The 27,522-nt window shown below is 34.5% G+C and overlaps 1 protein-coding gene across 3 annotated transcripts in view; it reads right to left on the bottom strand.

Annotated features, from left to right (window-relative positions):
- Positions 1–247: 247 nt before the first annotated feature.
- LOC126879478 (titin-like) overlaps positions 248–27,522 on the bottom strand; it is a 77,330-nt gene continuing 50,055 nt past the window's right edge. For 2 of the 3 annotated variants that reach the window (XM_050642508.1, XM_050642510.1), the window contains 6 exons: positions 20,200–20,470; positions 17,761–18,007; positions 12,708–13,406; positions 11,855–11,961; positions 7,861–8,105; positions 248–732 (listed from right to left, as the gene is read on the bottom strand). In XM_050642508.1, the coding sequence (XP_050498465.1) occupies positions 636–732; positions 7,861–8,105; positions 11,855–11,961; positions 12,708–13,406; positions 17,761–18,007; positions 20,200–20,470 (1,666 nt within the window). In that variant the 3' untranslated portion in view covers positions 248–635. The remainder of the gene's footprint in view (positions 733–7,860; positions 8,106–11,854; positions 11,962–12,707; positions 13,407–17,760; positions 18,008–20,199; positions 20,471–27,522) is intronic. The other variant, XM_050642509.1, reaches the window with a different exon arrangement.

The following is a 27,522-nucleotide window of genomic DNA, read 5'->3' as shown; positions in this document are numbered from 1 at the left end:
TATGTCCGCTGGTCTCTGATTATCTAATACCTGATGAGAGTTGTAATTTGCAAAAACACGTTGATCTTTTCACCAATGAATCAACCAAACGACGAAATTGGAAAAAAAGTTTTTTCAAACATTTTTACAAAAATTTTTAGGGGAATTGTAGCTACACTACATCATCTTTGGTTTTAATCCAACATATTATAGGTATATAATAAAAAATATCTATCATTATATTAAATTTTATTTTAAATTTAGTGACTTTAGTTCAATTACATATAAATAGAATAAATACAATTTTCCAATTCATGTGTTTAACGAATTATGAAAATATTTATCTTCTCAAATAATCTAATTATCTTTAGGTAGGTATATATTATAAATTTATTTAAATTAGAAAAATGAACAATTAAATATATCACAAAAACTTATTCTAACTGAAACAAATTTTGTTAAACTTATCTATTTTCTACCTGTGTTCTACCCCTTTCTGATTGGTTTTCTGAAAAGGTTTCTTAAATATGTATCAGGTATCTTTATTTAAATATTATAAATATATTTAAATTGAAAAAATAATAAATTTAATATAACAAAAAAACGAATTCTAAATGAAACAAATTTTGTTAAACTTATTAGACCATTAGACTTTTCTACCCTTCTTCTACTCCTTCCTCATAGATTATTTGAGGTTTCCCCCAGAATCCCTTTTTTAGACGTCCCTGAATTTTTTCTGGCAATCTTGGTTCCCTATAAAAGGAATAAACTGTTATATCTCAAAGTTTACAGTGTGCATTTGGGAATGTACAAAATAACGGGGTATGTGCAAAAAGTTTGTCTTGAAATCCGAGCTAAATAGCCATAACTTCAAGTCCCAAGACTATATACAAGGCCCAACAAATAGCTAGAACAGTACCTATATTTCAGGTTTAGAAGTGCACTACGAATTGTTCACAAACAAACATTAGTAATACACTTCTACAATTAGACTAACAATTTTTAAAATAAAGCAAGTTAAAATACACATAAAACAAGTACGGTGCACAGATTCTAAAGGTGCTGGTGGGGGATGGCGTCTATGCGCAGTATTGCAGTCAGTGTATGAGAGAGAAGGTATTCGAAATAATGAAATAACAAATAATATAAAATTTAAAAGACTAAGTTTTCACTCTAATGGCATATAACATATCCCACCAGAATGAAAACAATGGGAACCTTCTCTGGTTACACCTCCGAGGCTTCTACAATTTGCAAGCCATACGGATGCTGAGACTAAGGAAGATGAGGGAATTCTACAATTTACAATTCACGTCACATCTGCTCAGCGCGGTAAAGTTCCAACGAGACTGGTTCCCTTCATACTCCACACAGAGTAAATGTAAATCAAAAATGAATAACCATTTTCAATTTCGTTGCAAAACGAAAATACAGCCGAACCATATTCCAGTCCAATCAGAGAGTGCTGCAAGCACCTCTACCGGTTTCGAAACTTATTAGTCTCTCATCAGGAGGCACATATGCTGCTCTCCCTGATCCAACCAAAACAAACCCCAGCGTGCAGTCCCGAATTGCAACGAACGAAATGGCATAGATGCCCTAGCGGCAACTGCTAGCAAAAGACTAAGTTTTCACTCTAATGGCATATAACATATCCCACCAGAATGAAAACAATGGGAACCTTCTCTGGTTACACCTCCGAGGCTTCTACAATTTGCAAGCCATACGGATGCTGAGACTAAGGAAGATGAGGGAATTCTACAATTTACAATTCACGTCACATCTGCTCAGCGCGGTAAAGTTCCAACGAGACTGGTTCCCTTCATACTCCACACAGAGTAAATGTAAATCAAAAATGAATAACCATTTTCAATTTCGTTGCAAAACGAAAATACAGCCGAACCATATTCCAGTCCAATCAGAGAGTGCTGCAAGCACCTCTACCGGTTTCGAAACTTATTAGTCTCTCATCAGGAGGCACATATGCTGCTCTCCCTGATCCAACCAAAACAAACCCCAGCGTGCAGTCCCGAATTGCAACGAACGAAATGGCATAGATGCCCTAGCGGCAACTGCTAGCAAAAGACTAAGTTTTCACTCTAATGGCATATAACATATCCCACCAGAATGAAAACAATGGGAACCTTCTCTGGTTACACCTCCGAGGCTTCTACAATTTGCAAGCCATACGGATGCTGAGACTAAGGAAGATGAGGGAATTCTACAATTTACAATTCACGTCACATCTGCTCAGCGCGGTAAAGTTCCAACGAGACTGGTTCCCTTCATACTCCACACAGAGTAAATGTAAATCAAAAATGAATAACCATTTTCAATTTCGTTGCAAAACGAAAATACAGCCGAACCATATTCCAGTCCAATCAGAGAGTGCTGCAAGCACCTCTACCGGTTTCGAAACTTATTAGTCTCTCATCAGGAGGCACATATGCTGCTCTCCCTGATCCAACCAAAACAAACCCCAGCGTGCAGTCCCGAATTGCAACGAACGAAATGGCATAGATGCCCTAGCGGCAACTGCTAGCAAAAGACTAAGTTTTCACTCTAATGGCATATAACATATCCCACCAGAATGAAAACAATGGGAACCTTCTCTGGTTACACCTCCGAGGCTTCTACAATTTGCAAGCCATACGGATGCTGAGACTAAGGAAGATGAGGGAATTCTACAATTTACAATTCACGTCACATCTGCTCAGCGCGGTAAAGTTCCAACGAGACTGGTTCCCTTCATACTCCACACAGAGTAAATGTAAATCAAAAATGAATAACCATTTTCAATTTCGTTGCAAAACGAAAATACAGCCGAACCATATTCCAGTCCAATCAGAGAGTGCTGCAAGCACCTCTACCGGTTTCGAAACTTATTAGTCTCTCATCAGGAGGCACATATGCTGCTCTCCCTGATCCAACCAAAACAAACCCCAGCGTGCAGTCCCGAATTGCAACGAACGAAATGGCATAGATGCCCTAGCGGCAACTGCTAGCAAAAGACTAAGTTTTCACTCTAATGGCATATAACATATCCCACCAGAATGAAAACAATGGGAACCTTCTCTGGTTACACCTCCGAGGCTTCTACAATTTGCAAGCCATACGGATGCTGAGACTAAGGAAGATGAGGGAATTCTACAATTTACAATTCACGTCACATCTGCTCAGCGCGGTAAAGTTCCAACGAGACTGGTTCCCTTCATACTCCACACAGAGTAAATGTAAATCAAAAATGAATAACCATTTTCAATTTCGTTGCAAAACGAAAATACAGCCGAACCATTTTCGTTTTGCAACGAAATTGAAAATGGTTATTCATTTTTGATTTACATTTACTCTGTGTGGAGTATGAAGGGAACCAGTCTCGTTGGAACTTTACCGCGCTGAGCAGATGTGACGTGAATTGTAAATTGTAGAATTCCCTCATCTTCCTTAGTCTCAGCATCCGTATGGCTTGCAAATTGTAGAAGCCTCGGAGGTGTAACCAGAGAAGGTTCCCATTGTTTTCATTCTGGTGGGATATGTTATATGCCATTAGAGTGAAAACTTAGTCTTTTGCTAGCAGTTGCCGCTAGGGCATCTATGCCATTTCGTTCGTTGCAATTCGGGACTGCACGCTGGGGTTTGTTTTGGTTGGATCAGGGAGAGCAGCATATGTGCCTCCTGATGAGAGACTAATAAGTTTCGAAACCGGTAGAGGTGCTTGCAGCACTCTCTGATTGGACTGGAATATGGTTCGGCTGTATTTTCGTTTTGCAACGAAATTGAAAATGGTTATTCATTTTTGATTTACATTTACTCTGTGTGGAGTATGAAGGGAACCAGTCTCGTTGGAACTTTACCGCGCTGAGCAGATGTGACGTGAATTGTAAATTGTAGAATTCCCTCATCTTCCTTAGTCTCAGCATCCGTATGGCTTGCAAATTGTAGAAGCCTCGGAGGTGTAACCAGAGAAGGTTCCCATTGTTTTCATTCTGGTGGGATATGTTATATGCCATTAGAGTGAAAACTTAGTCTTTTGCTAGCAGTTGCCGCTAGGGCATCTATGCCATTTCGTTCGTTGCAATTCGGGACTGCACGCTGGGGTTTGTTTTGGTTGGATCAGGGAGAGCAGCATATGTGCCTCCTGATGAGAGACTAATAAGTTTCGAAACCGGTAGAGGTGCTTGCAGCACTCTCTGATTGGACTGGAATATGGTTCGGCTGTATTTTCGTTTTGCAACGAAATTGAAAATGGTTATTCATTTTTGATTTACATTTACTCTGTGTGGAGTATGAAGGGAACCAGTCTCGTTGGAACTTTACCGCGCTGAGCAGATGTGACGTGAATTGTAAATTGTAGAATTCCCTCATCTTCCTTAGTCTCAGCATCCGTATGGCTTGCAAATTGTAGAAGCCTCGGAGGTGTAACCAGAGAAGGTTCCCATTGTTTTCATTCTGGTGGGATATGTTATATGCCATTAGAGTGAAAACTTAGTCTTTTGCTAGCAGTTGCCGCTAGGGCATCTATGCCATTTCGTTCGTTGCAATTCGGGACTGCACGCTGGGGTTTGTTTTGGTTGGATCAGGGAGAGCAGCATATGTGCCTCCTGATGAGAGACTAATAAGTTTCGAAACCGGTAGAGGTGCTTGCAGCACTCTCTGATTGGACTGGAATATGGTTCGGCTGTATTTTCGTTTTGCAACGAAATTGAAAATGGTTATTCATTTTTGATTTACATTTACTCTGTGTGGAGTATGAAGGGAACCAGTCTCGTTGGAACTTTACCGCGCTGAGCAGATGTGACGTGAATTGTAAATTGTAGAATTCCCTCATCTTCCTTAGTCTCAGCATCCGTATGGCTTGCAAATTGTAGAAGCCTCGGAGGTGTAACCAGAGAAGGTTCCCATTGTTTTCATTCTGGTGGGATATGTTATATGCCATTAGAGTGAAAACTTAGTCTTTTGCTAGCAGTTGCCGCTAGGGCATCTATGCCATTTCGTTCGTTGCAATTCGGGACTGCACGCTGGGGTTTGTTTTGGTTGGATCAGGGAGAGCAGCATATGTGCCTCCTGATGAGAGACTAATAAGTTTCGAAACCGGTAGAGGTGCTTGCAGCACTCTCTGATTGGACTGGAATATGGTTCGGCTGTATTTTCGTTTTGCAACGAAATTGAAAATGGTTATTCATTTTTGATTTACATTTACTCTGTGTGGAGTATGAAGGGAACCAGTCTCGTTGGAACTTTACCGCGCTGAGCAGATGTGACGTGAATTGTAAATTGTAGAATTCCCTCATCTTCCTTAGTCTCAGCATCCGTATGGCTTGCAAATTGTAGAAGCCTCGGAGGTGTAACCAGAGAAGGTTCCCATTGTTTTCATTCTGGTGGGATATGTTATATGCCATTAGAGTGAAAACTTAGTCTTTTGCTAGCAGTTGCCGCTAGGGCATCTATGCCATTTCGTTCGTTGCAATTCGGGACTGCACGCTGGGGTTTGTTTTGGTTGGATCAGGGAGAGCAGCATATGTGCCTCCTGATGAGAGACTAATAAGTTTCGAAACCGGTAGAGGTGCTTGCAGCACTCTCTGATTGGACTGGAATATGGTTCGGCTGTATTTTCGTTTTGCAACGAAATTGAAAATGGTTATTCATTTTTGATTTTTAATATAAAATTTGTTATTTAATTATTTCGAATACTTTTTCTCTGATACATCAAATACAATACTGCTCGACGCCATCCCCCACCGACACCATTAGAATGTGTGCACTGTACATTAGAATAAATGAATTTCTTTGTACAGAAAAAATAAAGTTTAGTAAGTAAATGACATAGTCAAACTGATGACCTGCGTTGATGAAGTATTTGACAACAGCGCATGTGTTTTTACCTGTGTGACAGTCACTTTTGTGCTGGGTAACCCGTTGTTTTAGTCATTGGTTTGTTTGTCCAATATAGCAACCTCCATAGTCTAAACACGGTGGTTTGCAGATTGTATTGGGAGTGTACATTGCTGGTGTCTTATCTTTAATACGAGAGAATAAACTTTTGTTATTAATACAGCTGTAACTACCAATTCTGATGTTAATTTGTGATTTGAAGAGGGCCGTAATTTTATGTCAGGTTTCAAACGAAGGACAATCTTATTTCTGTATTATGTGCATATTCTGTATAATCTGAATTTAAAATCTTGTGGAGCATCTCTATCCAATGGTTCATCATAATAGTGTGGGTTGTAAATTAATCGGTTTAATAGTGCCTTTGGATAACCGTGGTTAGTAAATATATCAAGTAATATATTGGAAAACTCCTAGAGATGACGGTGAGAACATGGTAAGAAACCAAATTGATATAAGCCAAAGATTCGGTAACGCCATAGTATCGACTAAAGCTTGCCCAGGGGCAGATATAGGAAGTGACCACAATCTTTTTTTAGTAGACATGAAACTCATACCAAAGAAAATAAAAACAACCACTGTTCGGGAATCCTTATTTCTTTATTTTATATTGAACATCATTTTAATATTTAATTTATTAGATAAGGGTAGAATAAGTTTTAGATAATTTAATAATTATAATTTAGTGGCTTTTCTCTGCCCTCTTTAAAAATGATGCAGAATAACCTTGTGTGTCTTCTAATTTAAATAAATGCTCAATATCAATTTTTACTCATCCACAAGCACAAAAATTGCTTTGCGCATCATATACAAACGGACATGCTCCGTTGAGAACCTTATGGACAGAAGGTACAACTTCGCTTCAAGCCTTCAACGGTAAACTCCCGAATTCCGAACTTTTCGTGATTTGACGATACCGTTGCGTCGTACGTGCATCGTGAATTCCATGGAAGGAGTCCATTAAAAAGGAGCAGTGATGAATTGAGTAGTTACCCTAGGGTCTGCATAGTTTACCAAATCCTAAAGAACACTAATTTTTAAGGTAAGCGATTTGCGCATAGCTTGTGGAACCATATTATTTTAAAATCAATCTGTTAACAAGTTAGTTTTCATATTTCTCACAGTTTTCACACAACCACCAAAACACCTAGAATCTAAGAAGGCTAAAAGAAGCTGATCTTTGCCAACAGATCAAAGAACAAATACACAAGGAAGTCCAGATAGTAGAAAGACAAGGACAACCTAATGCTACAGAAAATGGAGGGAGTTAGAGATCCTAACGAATAACTAACATCATACAACAACTGGATGGTGATACATCCCCTAAAATCAAACAATGGATAACACAAGAAATAAGGTCATTGATATCTAAAAGGAGGAAATACAAGAGTAAAAACGAACAATACAAAAACGTATATAAAACAAAAAAAAATCAAAGAAGCGAAGGAATTGTGGCTATCAGAAAAATGTGGAGAAATAGAAAGGTTACAAAAACAATATGACAGCTTTAACATACATATACAGGGAAATTAAAGAAACAGCTGGCATATACAAAAAAGAGGTACTAGAAACATAATGAACAAAAACAACAAAATAATAATTAAAAGTGTAGAAAAAATAAATAGCTAGATGATAAAAAGAAGGGAGACAATCGAACCAAGAAGTAGAAATGGACCTACAATGAAGAAGTTGAAAAAGCAATAAAATATATAAAAAATGATAAAGCCATGGACCAGATGAAATATCTATAGAAATCTTAAGACTAGGTATACAAGGGAAAGTGGAAAAAAAAACTCTTTAAAATTGCTGCAGACAGAGTAAAATGGACCGTGACAATCGTCAATGCCCTTAAAGGATGAGCACACTAAGAAGAAGAAGAAGAATTAACCATTAATTTTGCCCAACAATTTATTTGTAATTAAGCTAACATTCCTAACGATTAAACAGGAATAGGTGGGAAGATGAATTAAAAATATGTGGCAATATTCTTACCGTGTTTCATAAAAATGGGTTTCTTCAGTTATCATTTCTGCGCATCTTTCAACCATATCTTTTTGGTGTGACACTACAGACAAATTATTTGGATCATACAATTTTCTTTTTCGTCTAATATTGCTATTGTTCCTCTCCGCAACACAACTAATTTGAAAAGACAAATCTTCGTCTAATATCGGAAGAAAATTATTTTCTTTATTTTTGTCATTTATTTCTCCCTCTTTTTTCTTACCACCGATTTTCTATAAGATAAACCAAATAAATCTCTAACTAAATCTAAAGAATGACTCTACTTTTAAGCGGGATGGAACATTGGCAAAAGTACTACATAATATTTTAACTCATACATTTCATACTACCGCGAAAAGGAATACTTATGTTAACCTACCTTACTAACGCCGTCATAAGACTAAAATATTTTCCTGCGCAATGGAAGGTAGCGCAAATAATACTAATCCCTAAACCTGGTAAACCTCAACACGAAACAACTTCATACCGACCATTAACTCTACTGCCTGTCATGTCGAAAATTATGGAAAAATTACTAGCTCAGAGACTAATGAAAATTATTGCAGAAAAAGAACTTCTACCGATACACCAATTTGGATTTAGAGTCAAACATTCAACAATTGAACAGATCCATCGACTGGTAGAATTAATCCAAGACTCTTTTGAAAGTAAGCAATATTGCTCAACTGCATCCATCGATGTGAGTCAAGCTTTTGACAAGGTGTGGCATCAGGGACTACTCTATAAACTAAAAAGGGACCTACACCAGAACATGTATGACATACTATACTCATACCTAAAAGAAAGATATTTCCAGGTAAAATATGAAGACGAGATAACCGGTCTACATCTCATAAAGGTAGGCGTTCCTCAAGGTAGCGTTCTTGGGCCGATCCTGTATCTACTATTTACCTCCGATTTGCCTACGGACAATAAAGTATATACAGCCACATTTGCAGACGATACCGCAATAATGGCGGTACATTCAGATCCCGTTGTTGCAGCAGACCAACTCCAAGAAAACCTAAATAAAGTCCAGAAATGGACTAAGAAATGGAAGATAAAACTTAACGAATCCAAATCAAGCCACATAGTATTCACTAAATGTCATAGCGATTCTCCTCAAATATCACTCAACAATGCTCCCCTTCCAACGGTAGATACTGTAAAGTACTTAGGCCTACATATCGACAAGAGACTCACTTGGAAAACTCATATATGGAAAAAAAGAAAACATCTTGACACCATATATAGAAAATACTATTGGTTGCTCGGAAGAAAATCCCAGTTGTCGTTGAGAAATAAATTACTAGCATACAATGCCATACTCAAGCCAATTTGGACCTACGGAATACAGTTGTGGGGCACTGCTTCAAAATCCAATCTAGCAATCATGGACCGGTTTCAAAACAAGGTGTTACGAGCAATAACTGATGCGCCGTGGTTTGTAAGCAACAAAGACATCCTACAAGACCTTCAAGTGCCAACTGTGAGTGAAGTGATAGTGTCACACAGTGATAAATATTTACAGCGACTAGAAAACCACCCAAATGTGTTAGCGCTAAATTTATTAGACAATAGTCAACAAATTAGGCGCCTTAAGCAAAAATTTCCATTAGATTTACCATTCTTAACTTAAGAAACACTAATAATACTCATGTAGAGTAAATATTTATTGAAATTTTTCTCTTCGGGCCATTGTAAATTTCAACAAATGTGTTTATGGTCTGTTTTTTTAGACTGATTGCACAGTAAACAAACAAAAAAAAAAATACATTTCATAAATAATTCGTAATTATTACTTATAATTCGTAAACTATCAAATATAAATCAGTTTTACAAATTGCAGTTTGTTCCTTACAACAAAAAATCCTACAAAATTATGTTTGGTAAACCTTGATCCAATAATTAGAGCCAAAGATACTGCAAAATTACAGCTTGCTTAAAAACATTGTATAATTACAGCCTTTAAGGATCTTCACTTCTAACTCGGCTGCATTTTTAGTAAAATAACTTTGTAATAGTTCAAATTAAAGGGAAAACTACCAGCTTTAATAAAGCTTAAATATAATCCAAATATTATTTTTAACAAACTTATAAGAATTATAAACGGATGTGTTTTTATTTAAAAAGGCATTATAATTTGTTTATAAGGTTTTTAGCTACTAAAACATTACTGCAAAGTAAGTTGTACGATCCAAGTCGAAGAATTTTATGTATTATAAGTATCTATCTATTTAATTACCCTTCTTCGGTCCATCTTTGGACATAGTTCTCCCCAGTCCTTTTTTATTCTTCTCTGTCTATTGCTACAGTTATCCACCTAGAGCCCACGTGCTTCTTGGTATTATCTGCCCATCTCATTTGGGACCTTCCTCTGCTTTATCTATATTCCCACGGTCTCCAATTTATAAGAATTTTGTTCCATCGGTGTTCTTTTTGTCTTATATTGTGTCCGGCAGATTTCCATTTCAATTGTGCAACTTCTTGTTTAACATCCCCAACTTTTGTTTTCTCTATTATCCGCTCGCTTCTCTTTTTATCCATTCGTCTTATGTGCAACATTTGTATTTCCATTGCTCTTTGCGTTTTTATGATTTTGTCCATGTTTGTTTTTGTAAACGTCCACGTTTGGGAACCATAAGTGAGAACAGGGAGTACGCATTGATTGTTTTTAAGAATGTAGCTTAGTTTACCAAATGCCGCTCATGCCAGTCTAACTCGTATTTCGATCTCTACTGCTTGGTTTTCCTTGTTAAGTTTTATAATTTGACCCAGATATATAAACGTGAACTTATTCTATTTCATCTTGTCTGATTCTCATTGTGATGCTCTCATCTGTATTTGTTATGATTTTGGTCTTGCTGTAATTCATATTAGGACCTATATTTCCAGTTCTGTGTCCAGTTCTTTCATCATTTCAAACAATTCTTCTTTTGTATAGGTTATTAATACGATATCATCAGCGTACCTCAGAAGGTTCAAGCATTCTCCACTATTTTTTTATATCATTTTCTTCCCATTATAATCTTTTCAAAATATCTTCCTGAGCTCGATCGAAAAGTTTCGGTGATATCTCACGCGTATTATAATTATATCTAAATATATTTTTGAATGCCGTACAGCAGTTTTAAAGTTCGCGCACCGTTACGCGCCGAACGCCAAGAACCGTATAACTTTAAGGGCCAATTTCTCATGTCGAGTTCAACTCCAGTTTAACCTGAATTTTTAGTGAACGTCAGTTAAAAGTCAAAATCGTCTTTCTCAATTCACGTTCAAACCGATTGCAGTTTAAACTACGTTTAACTTGAACGCTGGAATTCGGCCGAATTCGGCGAATTCAACGATTTCAGAACTCAGTTCAGGTGCTTTCATGGATTACGCATGCGTTGTATTAACACGAAACGCTGTCATAATATAAATATAACCTATTTTATTATATTAAGCTTAATGATAAACGATAACATTATTTTTGTTTTTCTTACATTTATTTATAATTATTAAAATTACTATTTGACTACAAATACTTAAATTTAACTTTATTCAAAAACAGCATAAAAAAGGTCGTACAAAATGGCGACAGTTTTTTACCTTTTGCCATCTATTGGCATTTCTCGAAAGCTGTAGAACGTGCACTGACAATGAGAAATGCATTCCAAACAAAACCAAAGTTCACCGGTGAACCTCAGTCGACTGAACCATAGATTAACGCAGGTATGAGAAATCGACCCTAAGAGTTATGCGCGAAGCGGAATAAAATAATTATATGCCCGTACGGTTCAAGCCGTGGAGGTCAAATGTCAAAATGCTCCCAAGTGGCTACCTTTCTATTCCTTCCCCCTAAATATGGCTACCTCATACACCAATTTTCCTAAATTTCGTGTAAGTAGTTTCCGATATATAGACACTGTCAGCTTGTTATAAAATACCCTGTATAGAGAACACTAAACAACTAAAAATATACATATTAAACTCAACTTACCTTAATTTTTCGTTTCTTGTTCGAAGAACATTGATCAGACCTATGTGGTGTACTACTACGTCTTTTTTGTGGAACATTAGATCTTTTGACTTTGGAGCTATTATTTGCTGGAATTAAATCGAATCTTTTGAGTATCATACAGAAAATATATACCTACATATCTAACAAACGTGTGTGAATATCTATCAAACAGAAAAATAAAAGTAACCTACAGAGCCTATTAGTAAAAATTGAATAGGTGTATCGTATATTATTGGTACATTATAGATAACAATAAAAAAATTAATTAACTTAAGTAACTGAAATATATACAGAAATATCATACAACTAAAATTATACCTAATAAAACAAAAATGTCTACAAAAAGAGAGAAAAAATAAGTACAATATATACTTAGTAAGAAAAACAAAATATATTGAATTAATTGTTTTTTATTTTATTTCACTAATTGTCAATTATTAAATTTGTACAAATTTTTTGTAATACGTCAATTATTACATTGTATATATTTAAAATAGCCAAAAACGACAGACTTTTTTGATTTAGAGAATTTCATAAATACGACTTTACTCTTTTCAGTACCGAGAAAGATCTTTCTCCCGAAGTTAAATAGATTTTAAGCAACGTTTCTACATTTTTTGTATACGTCGATATGGTGTTATTTTAAATCAAGAAGATTATTGTACTTTGAGGATTTTGTAAGATATTAGATTTGCTGTAAAGTACAGCAAGCACCTCTACCTTGCTGCACTCTCTAATTGGACTAGAATATGATGCGGCTGTATTTTCGTTTTGCAAAGAAATTGAAAATGGTTATTCATTTTTAAAACAGTATACTTTGTAAGCTACTCACCCTTTGTTTTAGATCTACGGCTTCTATTTTTGGAAGAACGTTTCTCCTTAGCTGTTGGTTTTTCCTTAGATTTACGAAGCATGTCCATCAAAGACTCTCCATCATTTAGATCATCTTGAATATCTTGCAGAATCTTCATAAAAGTTTCCTTCGCCTTATGGCTCCTGGCATCTCGGGCTCTGATTAAATCAGCATAACGGATTTGATCATTTGGTAATCTTTTCTTCTTTGTAGGACCCTTAGCTTTGACAATGACAGGACTTCCAGTATTTTCATCTTGTGATTCTACATATTCTTGAGTTTTTAATTCCGAGGCGTTTGCATGGGATTTTTTAAGAACTTTTTTCAAGAAACTGTCACCTTCATCTGGCCAGCCAAAAATTTTGTGCAAGGTTCTGTTTAACATTGTTCGATCGGCTTTACTGATATTAACACTACTTTCGTGTTTATTTCTTTTGTGTAGCGTAATCATACCGGATAAATATGAACGGTTTCGTGAATTAGTACCCTTTTTGGGTTTTTTAGATCTGACATAACTTGTTGTCAAATTGATTCTGCCATTTATTGATGGGTCTTGATATTTTTTGACGAAATTTAACGAAGCAGACTTTTTTTTATAAGTGGTTGATGAATGGCCCTCCTTGGCTGAACTTAATAGGAGTAAACGTGATTTGTCGATTGTATTAGACTTATCTATACCTAAAAAATATGGATGTAAATTACAAGCATAACGAACATAATTTTTCAAAAAATTTTCAAAAATGGTGGCGACACCCTCTTGAAACACATGCATAAACTGATAACTGCAATTAGACGGAGATGCAGCGCTGAAAAATCTGTTTGAATTTACTAAAGCTAAATTTTTCACAGTTCATTACTCTGATTGTGTAGAGAAACATACTGCGGTCGGTCAAGCGAAACGTAGAACAGGGGTTACTGAGAGGGTATCAAAGTTGCTTTCCTACGAAGGTAATTAAATCCATTTACTAAGCCTGAAAATCAGTACACACATTCTAAATTGAATATAAATAAAGTTATTATAGTCGGTCAGCTAACAATGAATGTACAGGGTTATTCACTATATTTTGACCCCCTTGTAAACTGCTTTATTTACAAAATTAGAAAAAAATGTAAAATACAAAAGTTATTTGATTTTTTAATTATGATTTTTTGACATATATATCGTACTAGTGACGTCATCCATCTGAGCGTGATGACGTAATCGACTATTTTTTAAATGAGAATAAGGGTCGTGTGCTAGCTCATTTGAAAGGTTATTCAATTCTCTATACAGTACTATAAACATTAAGATCATTATTTATACAGAGTGTCCGAAAAAATTTTTGAATTAATTTAACAATTAATTAAATTAAAAACAATCACAGTAATTAACTGTGAAAAATCTAGCTTTAGTAAATTCAAAGAGATTTTTTAGCGCTGGCTCTTGGAGTAAATCTGGCAACAGAAAGAAACACCCACAGACTGGAAGTTGGGAGTACTGTGCTCTCTACACAAAAAGGGAGACATGATGGTGTGTGATAATTATACAGGCATCACTCTACTCAACATGGCATATAAAGTGTTGTCCAACTTATTGTACAAAAGACTCATCCCCTACGCGGAACATATAGCGGGAGGATATCAGCGCGGTTTCCGCCCTAATCATCAACAACGGACCAGATATTTAGAGTAAGGCAGATCTTTGAAAAAATCCTAGAGTTCGGCGTCGACACCCACCACATATTCAAGGACTCCAAAGCCGCATACGACTCAGTTAATAGAGGTAAACTTCTACTTGCTGTGGTAGAATTTCAAATACCGTTTCATCTCGTCCAATTAACTAAACTTACACTCACAGGAGCAGACAGCATGGTAAAATTCCAAAACGATTTCTCAAGACCCTTCCATTGCAAAAATGGACTAAGACAGGGTGATGGACTATCGTGTTTCTTATTTTACCTGGCAGTAGAAAAATAATTCGAGAGTCCCAGATTAATACGAATGGTACTAACTTTCACAAATCAGTAAAAATTGTCGGATACGCAGATAACACAGGTATGTCCACAGAATCTCTGACTGAAGCATTTCGGTCGTTAAGAGCATCTGCACAGAGAATGTGACTAAATATAAATATTCAAAAGACCAAATAAATGTGTTACACTAAGTCAAGCAACTCAAACCTACAAGAATAATGACGACCTAGAACTGGAAGGTGTCGACACCTTCATATACTTAGGCTCGCTGCTAATTAAAGATAACAATGTCAGTGAAGAAATTAAAAGAAGAATAGTGCTCGCCAATAAGTGTTACTATGGCTTAAGAAGACAGATGGCCTCAAAAATACCTAGAAACATTAAACTGACTGTCTACAAAAAAATAATAAGACCAGAGCTAACAAATGGTTCAGAAACTTAGTCACTTACACAAAATGACCTAAAACTGCTTAAAGTTTTGGAGAACCTAACGTTGTAAAATGCATTAAGGTAGCACGCCTTAGATGGATAGGTTATGTAATAATGCGAGAGGAAGATGCTATAGTCAGAAAAGTTTTTGACCGAAGAGGCCGATAGGACAACAAGAAAGAGGAAGACCGAAACTTATGTACCAAGACAACTTAGCGAACGATTTAAAATCTATTGGAATTAGAGCATGGAGAAGAGTCAATCCAAGCAAAGTGGTCCAAAGGTGGTTGCTTGACTATTTTTAATATTTTTTATTTGTCTACCTTTTAAACTTCAGTCTATAGAGAGTACAAAATTGTATTCATTTTATTTTTAAAAAATTTATTTTGCCGATGACGGCCATTTTTGTTTCGTGAAGCGTGTCGATCATTTTCACGGAAAACATGGCTTCGCACTTTAGCCAATATTTTCACTGAGGTTTGTCCTAGAACAATAAATCAAAAACCAAACTTTTTAGAAAAGTATGTTCTAAAAAACGTCCTATAGCATTATTTAATTTCCAACTACCTTTAAGGCCTTAAATGAACCTCAAAGTTTGAAAATTCCATTTTCAGCATTTTCTTAATAGCATAAGGCATAAGGCAAGCCGATAATGGTTTGTAATTTTTTTCTGGAAAAGACATACGTACATACTTTGAATAAAAAAAGTTTGAGCTTTGAGACTTGAGTAAATTTTTTCAAAAAAAAAATCTCAAAAATGTAATTTTTTGAAAAACCTTAAAGTTTGACCCCTTATATGTCTGATGGGCACGGATAAAAAAATTTGAAATTTGGCTGAATGTTAGCCACTGGAAAGTAAAATAAGGAGTAAAAATTTGGAGTTGCAGACTTACGTCATATTAGGAGTTACAGGCCTGAAGAAATGGTAAAAAATCATCAATGTGAGCGTTTCGAGCAGGGTAATTAAAATTCAAATAAACTATCTATTGAAATAAACATTAATGTATTTTCACCAGATTTCACAACGAATACAAATGTATACAGGGTGAGCGAAAGAAAAGAGTTCTCCTCGATATTTGGCAATAGTTACCTATTAGATTTTAAGTCAATGCCGAAGTAGGTTCATTTTTATATTGCAATTTTTTGGCATATATTTCATGCTACGTGACGTCATCCATCAGAGCCGATGACGTAATCGATGATTTTTTAAATGCGAATAGGAGTCGTGTGGTATCTCATTTGAAAGCGTGTTCAATTCTCTATTCAGTTTATGTTTATACATGTTTATTTCACAAATAAACATTTCTTTCGCTTAAATTAAATCACAAACAGCCTCTCACCTAGCTCTTGAGAGTTTGAACATTTTTAATTTAAGCGAAAAGCAATGTTTATTTGCCAAAATATTTATTTTTCTGTATTATAACAGCAATAAAATGTATTCTGAGTTAAATAAATTACATACATTCATCTTTTTGTGTCAGTTAATTTAATTAAAAAATAATTTTTTTGGCCACCCTGTATAAATAATGATTATTGTTTATATTATTGAACAGAGAATTGAACACTCTTTCAAATGAGATACGTCACTAGTATAAAATACATAATGATGACGTCACTAGTATAAAATACATATAAAAAAATTGTAATTTAATAATAAAAATCGAGCTGTTTCGGCATTCCCTTAAAATCTAATAACTGCCAAATATCAAAGTGAACTCTTTTCCTTGGCCCATCCTGTATAAATTTGTATTCATTGTGAAATCTGATGAAAATAGATTAATTTTTATTGCGTTAGACAGTTTATTTGAATTTTAATTACCCTTCCCGCAAACGCTCAAATTTTGACCATTTTGATTTTTGACCAATTTTTTCAGGCCTGTAACTCCTATATGACGTAAGTCTGCAACTCCAAATTTTTACTCTTTATTCTACTTGCTGGGGGCTAAACCAGCCAAATTTCAAATTTTTTCATCCGTGCCCATCAGAGACATAAGGGGTCAAACTTTCGAGATTTTTCAAAAAATTACATTTTTGAGATTTTTTTTGAAAAAATTTACTTAAGTCTCAAAGCTCAAACTTTTTTTATTTAAAGTATGTATCTATGTCTTTTCCAGAAAAAATTACAAACCATTATCGGCTTGCCTTATGCTGTTACTGAAAATGGAATTTTATCAGTTTACCTTTTCAAACTTTGAGGTTCATTTAAGGCCTTAAGGGTAGTTTGAAATTAAATAATGCTACAGGCAATTATTTTAGAGCATATTTTTCTAAAAAGTTTGGTTTTTGATTTATTGTAATAGGACAAACCTCAGTTAAAATATTGGCTAAAGAACGAAGCCATGTTTTTCGTAAAAATGATCGATACGCTTTAACAAAAATGGCCCGTCATCGGCAAAATAATTTTGTTAAAAATAAAATAAATGCAATTTTGTACTCTATAGACCGAAGTTTAAGAGGTAGAAAAATAAAAAATATTAAAAATGGTCAAGCAACCAACTTAATTTATATTGGACCACTTGGCATGGATTGACCCAGGTGCGAATAAAGGATTGTTCTCATTGAGGCTCATAAAGAGCTGTAACGCCACTGATGATGATGAAGAACATAATTTATAACATACGCGTGGGTCAGTAAAAAAACTATAATGTTACCTTCTTCCATCTCAATTTGTTGTTCCTTAGTCATCTTCTCGTATCTCTCAACCTCATCTTCTAGGTGTGAAAACACAGACAAATCATTTGGATCATACAATTTTCTTTTTCTTCGAATACTACTATTATTCGTCTTGTCCGCCATACAACTCCTTTCGATTGGGATTACTTTGGGTTCCGTTGGAGGCAAATTGTTTTCTTTATTTTTTTCATTTACTTCCTTCGTTTTCTTCTCACCACTTATAACCTATAAAATAAGATGCTGGTAAAAAAATATGTACAAATAGTCCAAGATGTATCGTCGCCACCGTTAGGTAAATTATTCCGATTCGATTTTTTTGACTGACTCAAAAATAGGTCCTTATAACAAATCCACAGGGTGCCAGGCGGTACCGTGGTCAAAAAATTTAAACAATTTTTTTAAACAAATTCACAAAAACAATTTTTTTTAGATCACTTGGGTCATTCTGAGCCAGGCCCGCCGAGAGAGGGGTACAGCCGATACATTTTACCGGCGATGTAAGGGGCCCGGCGTCAACCAGACCAAAGATGTAATTTTTCCCGTATTTTTTTGCTCTTCACTTTATGTGCATAATGCGTTTAGTTAATACTCAGCTATATTCAATATGACCTTTTAGAGAGAAGATTTAATGCGGCAATTGAAATTCATTCGCTATTTAACATTTTATGGACATTCTGAGATGAAGATAATATTAAGATTGAGATTAAGATTAATATTAAGAAAAAACATTGATATGTTGCGTGAGTTTTATAAAGAAGACGATAGAGCGATATGCAAGGAGAACATTTGTGAATCTTAGCTTTTTCCAATACATTTACATACTTAATAAAATTAAAGATCCCAAATTGGAATCATTATTTCCTAACGTCGTTATAACGTCAAGAATATTTTGCACATTACCGGAGGTAGTCGCAGAATATAATAGATCCTTAAGTTTTCTTTCTCGCATAAAAAATGCTATGAGATTTACAATTACACAAGATCGGTTAACTGGCCTAGCAACTTTGTGCATTGAGAATGATTTAGTAAAATCATGCGATTTTTCGAAAATTAAAGACATCTTTGCCAATCAAAAAACTCTAAAAGTACTAGTATTGTAAATATTTTCACTATTATAAAAATATATTTCCTTGTGGCATTTTTATAATTAACTATTTTGATTAGTAATAATCCACAATTAAATTGAAAAAATAATTTTATTAACGTTTCGACGTCCAAATCGGATGCCGTTGTCAAAATTCTTCTAATAATTTATTTAATCTGACTCATTTATATTGACAATTCTGACATATGTTAACATTTTAAAGTAGAAGACTTTAAAATGATATTGCCAATATTTATGAGTTGCGTTCATGGGACGACTTTACTAAAAGATAGTTCATTCGATTACATGAAATCAACCCCAGCTCAAGAATATACTTATGTAATCTCTAACGCGAGAACTTTACTGTCACCGTTGCATGTGGTTGTCTTTTTAAAGACAGATCACATGCTATGGTTTTTTTGTGGCGGATATTCTTGAGTTGGGGTTGATTTCATGTAATCGAATGAACTATCTTTCAGTAAAGTCGTCCCAGGAACGCAACTCATAAATATTTTCAATATCATTTTAAAGTCTTTTACTTTAAAATGTATATGTCTGAATTGTCGATATAAATGAGTCAGATTAAATAAATTATTAGAAGAATTGTTTACTAAGCAACAACATTTTTGTTTAATTTATTAATATTTTTTGTATTTTGACAACGGCATCCGATTTGGACGTCGAAACGCTAATTTTTTTAGTAAAATTGTGGCTTATTCCCAATCAAAATAGTTAATTATAAAACTATAAGTAATCAAAATTTAATAAAAGTTATATGTATTTGAAATCTTTCTTATTATATATTATTGATAATTTTATTGCTATAAAAATTAAACAATTTTTTTGTTCTTCACTTTTTGCCGGGATCCCACTCTTCACTACTTACCGGGGTGTGATCATCTCTCTCGGCGGCCCTGTTCGGAGCAAAAAAGGTCTCTTATGATTTTTCTCTAAAATTTATTGTTGTCTCGATACGCGATTTAAAATTTGAAAAAGTGCGAAAATGGCCATTTTCAAGGCTTAATAATAATTATTATGAGAGTCATATAGCAAGCACAGGTTTGTAAACACTATAATGAAAGAGGGATATGTAAATTCTTTGTATTTCCAAAGGATCTGGTTAAAAAGAAGAGGTGGATTTCATTAGTAAGGTAAGAAAATATAGAAAAGAAAAAGAACTGAGTTTATCACCCGTGGGGGACGACTTAAAAAATATGCGCTGAGAAGCACTTATTCCCTCCATGTCAACCCTCCCAGCGGATAATACAAATGTCAAAATTAGGTAAGGTAATAAATAATACAAAGTATGGCACCCAACGAGTTTTCGTCATACCTTTTTATTATCAGCTGCAAGTCTATCAAATTCTAAAGGTTTCTCATTGCTCAAGGTTTTAACACTATTTTCTTCTCCTCCATCTTTCTTATCAGCCGGAGGTAATTTTTGCACTTCCGAGGAAAAATCTTCTATGCTCATATCGCTATCCGTTAACACTGCATTAAGTGCCCGCGGTCGTCTGATAATATCTTCTTGTCCTTTCTCTGACAAATTTTTCTCTGAATGATCTAGCATAGTTGTCACTTCTATATCCTTTACGCTGGTGTTTCTAAAAAGAGTAGAAAAAATCTATATTTTTGTTAAAATAGCTAAAAAACACAAATCTGAAAAATGTTAGGAATATAGATTAACTAATCCAAATGTATCGAGAAATAGAACATTTGGGTATAGCAAAAAAAAAATGATCAGGTTAGTAAAAATGATACTACACCACATTCACATAGCAAATTCCCAACTATAAACAAACGCACGTGTTAGTATTCGCCGTCTCATTCGTCAACAGGCTGTTAAATGTAATTTATTGCCCTAAATGAGGCGGATTCTCATTTTACAGATCCAAACTGGTCAGTCTGCAAATTCAAATTGTAGGTAGGGTGTTGGTTTTTAAGATACACTTCAGGACGACCCTGTTTAGCTTCCATGTGCGTTTGTTTACAGTTGGGAATATGTAAAATGAATGAATTGTAAATAACTTTATCTGTGAAATTGCTTGGCACACGGTCACATTTCAGATCAATTTAAGCCGGGTCCAGACACGTGTAACGTGTAATGTAAGATTACGTGTAATTTAGCATCAACAGTGTGGACGTCACACGAACGTCCATACGAATCGTTTAACGAATCTTGGTTTCCACTCAGTTGCTACGAACAGCCGAATAGGGATGTCGTGACAGCAGGTAGGTACTGCTTTTATTTTTATATATTTACTAACTGAAGACCGGAAATAACGTTCGGTGCGTCAACGGTGGAAAACTGATTTGTATCAGAAAAGATCTAGTTTACTTGAGGAACTAAAATCTCAGCAAATGAGTGGCCAATATTAAAACTTTACCCGGATGCCGTTTACTGATTTTGAATATTTATTAACATAGGTAGTTTATCACTATCGGGTATTTTATCCTCGTTACTATTCAATATTTACTCTGAATGGGTATTTAAGGAAGCTTTAGACGGTTGTGCGAAGGGAGTATTAATAAATGGTGAATGGTTGAATAACATTAGATATGCAGATGACACCATAGTTTTTGCCGATAATCTGAATGATTTACAGATATTAACAAATCGTATAACAGAAGTCAGCAACAGATACGGACTAGCTCTAAACATAAAGAAGACCAAATTTATGACAATTAGTAAAAAAACCAATACTAAACGCTCAACTTACAATCAACCAACAGAATATCGAAGGAGTTGAGCAATATACATATCTGGGCACGAATTTAAATAGCCAATGGGACCACTCAACAGAAACTAAACAGCGAATAATAAAAGCGAAAGCAGCATACGTTAGAATGATACCCATTTTCAACAGTCGAGACATATCAATAAAAACAAAACACCGTCTATTAAAATGCTACATATTCACAGTTCTGCTCTACGGAATGGAAGCGTGGACACTAAATGTTACGATGACACGATTACCCCATGTATATTTATACATCTAAAATATTAAGACAAGATACTGTCATGAAATCTGCAATTTCACTACAAGATAGACTGGCACTAACATTAAGATTTTTGACAACAAGAGATTCATATTCTTCTTCTTCTGGTTCCTATCCGTTCCGGATGAAAGAAATCATATTGGCAATCATAAAATTGCTCGCTGCGGTTCGAAACAGTTCCTTGAGGTTTGCTTGAACTATGTTCTCAAATTCCTCAGCCATGATATTCTCCTTCTACCGGGTCCTCGCTTACCTTTGATTTTACTTTGCAATATCGACTGCAGCAGGGAGTAACGGTGCTGATTTCTCATAACGTGTCCCAGATACTGTAATCTATAAAGCCACATCTCAAATGCTTTAAGTTTTTTAATAGTGGTGTCTGTAAGCGTCCATGCCTCCGCTCCTTACAATAATACAGCGAAAACGTAACATCTCAAATGTCTCATTTTTTTATTTAGGGATATGTTATGGCTTTTGAAGATGGAGCTCATTTCGTTAAACACCGTTCTTGCCTTTCCTATGCGGAACTTTATTTCCTGTACATTTGTACATTGCTCCACTGCTCATTTATAAGAGTTCTCAGGTAGCAATACTGTTTTATAGCCTTCGTGCCAATCCAAAATATTACTATAACTGGGATATCCTAATAACCGATCATTGGTGGCTAGTAGAAATAAATGTACTAAATATAATTATAATAATGATAATAGCACATACGATGTACATACTATACAGGGTGTAACAAAAATACAGGTCATAAATTAAATCACATATTCTGGGACCAAAAATAGTTCGAATGAACCTAACTTACCTTAGTACAAATATGCACATAAAAAAAGTTATAGCCCTTTGAAGTTACAAAATTAAAATCGATTTTTTCGAATATATCGAAAACTATTAGAGATTTTTTATTAAATGGATATGTGGCATTCTTATGATAGGAGAATCTTAAAGAAAAATTATAGTGAAATTTGTGCACCCCGTAAATATTTTATGGGGCTTTTGTTCCATTAAACCCCCCCAAACTTTTGTGTACATTTCAATTAAATTATTATTGTGGTACCATTAGTTAAACTTAATATTCATAAAACTTTTTCGCCTCTTAGTATTTTTTCGATTAGGCAGTTTTTATCGAGTTGAGGCTTATTTTTTAATATGTTTACATACAAATTTTATGGGGGTTTTGTTCTTTTAAACCCCCCAAATCTTTGTGTACGTTCCAATTAAAATATTGCTGCGGTACCATTAGTTAAACACAATGTTTTTAAAACTTTTTTGCCTCTGTATTTTTTCGAGAAGGCACCTTTTATCGAGATACGGCTTCTTTTTTAATACGGTTCAAAATATACCTAAAAATGTAAATCATACATAAATTTTCATATTATGATCAAGTCTCCATAATCGTACTCAACCATATACAAATATGTGGTGGATTTGTCAAATATTCAAAATATCTCGATAAAAACTGACTTTTCGAAAAAGTACTAAGAGCCAAAAAAGTTTTAAAAATATTGTGTTTAAGTAATGGTACTACAATAATAATTTAATTGGAACGTACACAAAAGTTTGGGGGGTTTAAGGGAACAAAACCCCCATAAAATATTTATGGGGTGAACAAACTGCACTATAATTTTTCTTTAAGATTCTCCTGCCATAAGAATGCCACGTATCCATTTTCAATAAAAAATCTTTAATAGTTTTCGATATATTGGAAAAAATCGAATTTCATTTTGTAACTTCAAAGGGTTGTAACTTTTTGAAGTTATACTTCTTTACCGGCGATATAGGGTGATTTCTTTATATGTTAAAACCCATCAGCCCGGCGCATGCGCATTATAACTTTGTTCTGATTGGATGTTCAAATGACATGTCAAAAATTATCCGATATGGCAGCTGTGGTTTGGAGGTAAAGGTAAAGGTAAACAAATGTATAATATATTAGTTTTATTGTTGTGAGGACAGAAACAAAAAAGTTTATAATATTGTAGTGACTTTTAAATAGTTTTTAAAAGCAACAGGTACGTAATAATTGTTAATGTATCATGGGTATAAACCTACCTATTTGATCTGCCAAAATACATAGTATGTAATACTTTTATTTATATAATTTGATTACCATCAAAATTTCTGTCAATATTCACCTAATATATTGTTTTTTTACTCTATGTTTTGTTGTATTTTTTCAATTATAATCATTTCAATTCAAAATTAAAATAATTTGATCAATTTTCAAAATATCAAAATATCACAAGTTTAATCCGTTTAGTTAGTCGATCTTCGTAAATAATGACACATAGTGTCCGTGGCTAAGCGGAGAAGGCGAATGAATTGCAATACCAACCGCTCTTATCAGCGCTGGTTCGAGTCCCAATAGAAACTTTCTTTTTTGTTTTTTTAATACATTTTATGATTGTAAGTATATTTATTATATAATTGTATTTTCAGAAAATACGTATTTAGTTAAAAAAATTTTCGACAATTAATGTTCAGACATCATTTGTGGCTTGTTTAATGTGTTTGTGTGTGTTTTATTCTTTTATTATTTTAATTTTTGGCACTGTTCTAATAAAAATATTTGAGAAGTAGTAAGTATAAATTAGTTTAATATTTAAACAAAATATAAATAAAAAGTATATTAATTTCGTTTAAATCAGATAATAGAAGTATAACTTCTTACGTGCGTACAAAGTACACACACATTCTTTTTTTTATATGCACATTTGTACTAAGTTAAGTTAGGTTCAATCAAACTATTTTTGGTCCCAGAATATGTGATTAAATTTATGACCTGTATTTTCGTTACATCCTGTATACAGTGCGTCCATAAAGTAACGCATAAATTCGTTATTTCGTAAACTGGCGACTTTAAGGAAAAATCCCGAAACAGGTCGATTTTTATTTTAAAATTACGATTTTTTGGAATATATATCATACTAGTGACGTCATCCGTCTGGGCGTGATGACGTAATCGATATTTTTTTTTAAATGAGAATAGGGATCATGGGGTAGCTCATTTGAAAGGGTATTCAATTCTCTATTCAGTAATGTAAACATTAACATAATTATTTATACAGGGTGTTCAAAAAAACATTTTTTTAATTGAAATAATTGACACAAAAAGAAGAATGTATGTAATTTATTAAATGCGAAATGCGTTTTACTACTGTCAGAAAACAAAAAAAAAATATTTGACAAATAAACATTGATTTCGCTTAAACGAAATATTCAAACTGGCAAGAGGAAGGTGGGTGGAAGCTTTAACATTAAATTTAAGCGAAAAACAATATTTATTTGTCAAATAAACATTTTTCCTGTTTTCTGACAACATTAAAACGTGTTTTGAATTAGATAAATTACATACATTATTCTTTTTGTCTCAATTATTTTAATTAATAAAATGTTTTTGTGAACACGTATAAATAATTATATTATGGAATAGAGAATTTAATACCCTTTCTAATGAGCAATCACATGACCCCTATTCTCATTTAAAAAAATCATCGATTACGTCATCACGCCCAGATGGATGACGTCACTAGTATGATATATATGCCAATAAGTCGGAAATTAAAAATAAAAATCGATCTGGGTCGGGATTTTTCATTAAAGTCACTGGTTTACGAAATAATGAATTTATGCGTTACTTTATGGAGGCACTAATATATATTTATATGGTTTTAGGCCTTTTTATGTCAATGATACAGCAATGTAACCTATTTTATTAAAAAACCAAATTACGTTTTCTGTGCACGCATCTATTAATAAACATGAAATGAATGCGATATGTAGATATGAAGCATTTTATGTAGGTACATATTTTCCTATTAAAATACATACAGCAGAATTAGTTATTTACTCTCGAAAAAATTTTTTGGATCCCAAATACCGGGGTTTTGCTGGTAAGCAGGTAGATTCGTCAAGCGATTGCTCGCCACACATACAACTTTCAAGAACGCCGTCCAAACGAGTGCTGCGAGCGCCTTTGTGTTCACGAAAAAACCGACTGGCGCTGGGTCCCGGCGAGCTCCAGCGCGAATGGTACATGTAATGCTCGCAGTGCCGCCCAAACGCAGAATTCGCGTTTCATTACACGTTACGTTACGCATTACATTACACGTGTCTGGACCCGGCTTTAAGGTTGCAAAAGGCTTGAGACAGAGAGATTATTTATCTACTACATTACTGAATTTGCATTATTACAACACTAACTAGCATAGTAACTAATACTACATTATTACCCAACAGTGTTAGAAACTGTAATCACAACATGCAGCATGCAGGTGGAAGAATCAATCATGAAAAATGAGCACCAGTGCATAACATTTGCTGATGACATAACGATCTTAGCAAGAAGCGCTAAAGAATTAAGAAGAGTGGCGAAGAAAATTATTAAAGAAGCCAAGTACGGATTGGAGCTAAATGATCATGATCATGGGAGGGACAACAGAAAAAAAATGTAGTGTGAGGTCTGCAAGTGGTAAAACTTATAGTTTTAACAGTGTAGATAGTTTTGAATACCTGGGTGTAATATTCGATGAAAATGGAAAAGAAAAATTGGAGCTCAATTCAATAATAGCGAAGGGAATAAACAATTAGACAGTTTAAGAGCCAAAATGAGTTCAAAATACCAACTCGGATTATATAAAGCAGTAATTAGACCCAAGTGGTATATGCCTGTGAGGCTTGGAAATTAAATCAGAAGGAATATGATACTCTGGAAAGATGGGCAAGAAAAAGATTGAGACGTGTATTCGGGGGGTAGAAGACAGAAGACGAGCGGGAGAGAAGAACTAACAACGAATTAATGGCTTTGTATCGGGTGTCCCAATAAGAATGGCCCTCGGCCATATCTCAGGAACCGTTTATAGCAAACCTTTGAGAAAAGAATATTTATAACAAAAGTTGCCTCGGAAAAAGCCTGGAAATTATTTTCATAATTATAGGTCCACCGCTAGAGGGTGTAATTGAATATCAAAAATTAAAAAATCAAAAGTTTACAAAATTTGCCTAAGAGGCGAAAAGGCACTGGAAATCCCATCATAGTATTCTTCTTAAAATTCTGCGCATATTTGATTTCACAAGTTTAAGTCTACCTTTGCAAATAAGAGGTAGGATTGAGTGGGAACCTTCTTTTTAAAAAATGGCTATAAGTCCGGTTCTGCTAAATCGAATTTTGCATATTTGGCCTTGTTGAAAACAGATCTTTTTCGTCAATGTAAGTGTCTTATTTTCGAAATAGCCTAATAAGTAATATGCCAGCTAGGAGGCGTTACTTAATTATTTTCAGAAATCTATTTTTCTTTGGAAAATGTTAAATACAAGTATGCATTTTTAATCCTGTATTACAAAATTAGACCAAATTAGCAACAGAATACCGAAAACCGCATGTCGATACCTTTTTTCTATCTTAAGATATCTTGAGAATATCTTAAGAAACGTGTAAATTTTAAACTTAACTGTTACTGTCACCGGTAAACGAAGTTAAGGAAAAGTAGTGTGCTGTGGAAAAAACAAATGGACATTTTCCAAAACAATTAGGGGCGGTCTAGATGTTGCAAATTGTTGCCCATCATTTTCGATGCAAACATTTACTCTTTCAATATAGTCCTGTCGCCAGGGGGGGTACAACGGCCTCGTTAATTCAGATGGACTTACC

Source organism: Diabrotica virgifera, chromosome 2 (assembly GCF_917563875.1).
Source record: "Diabrotica virgifera virgifera chromosome 2, PGI_DIABVI_V3a".
In the NCBI taxonomy this organism is placed as follows: Eukaryota; Metazoa; Arthropoda; class Insecta; order Coleoptera; family Chrysomelidae; genus Diabrotica; species Diabrotica virgifera.
Note: the sequence above shows the minus strand (reverse complement) of the source record. Positions and strands in the feature narration are given on the sequence as shown.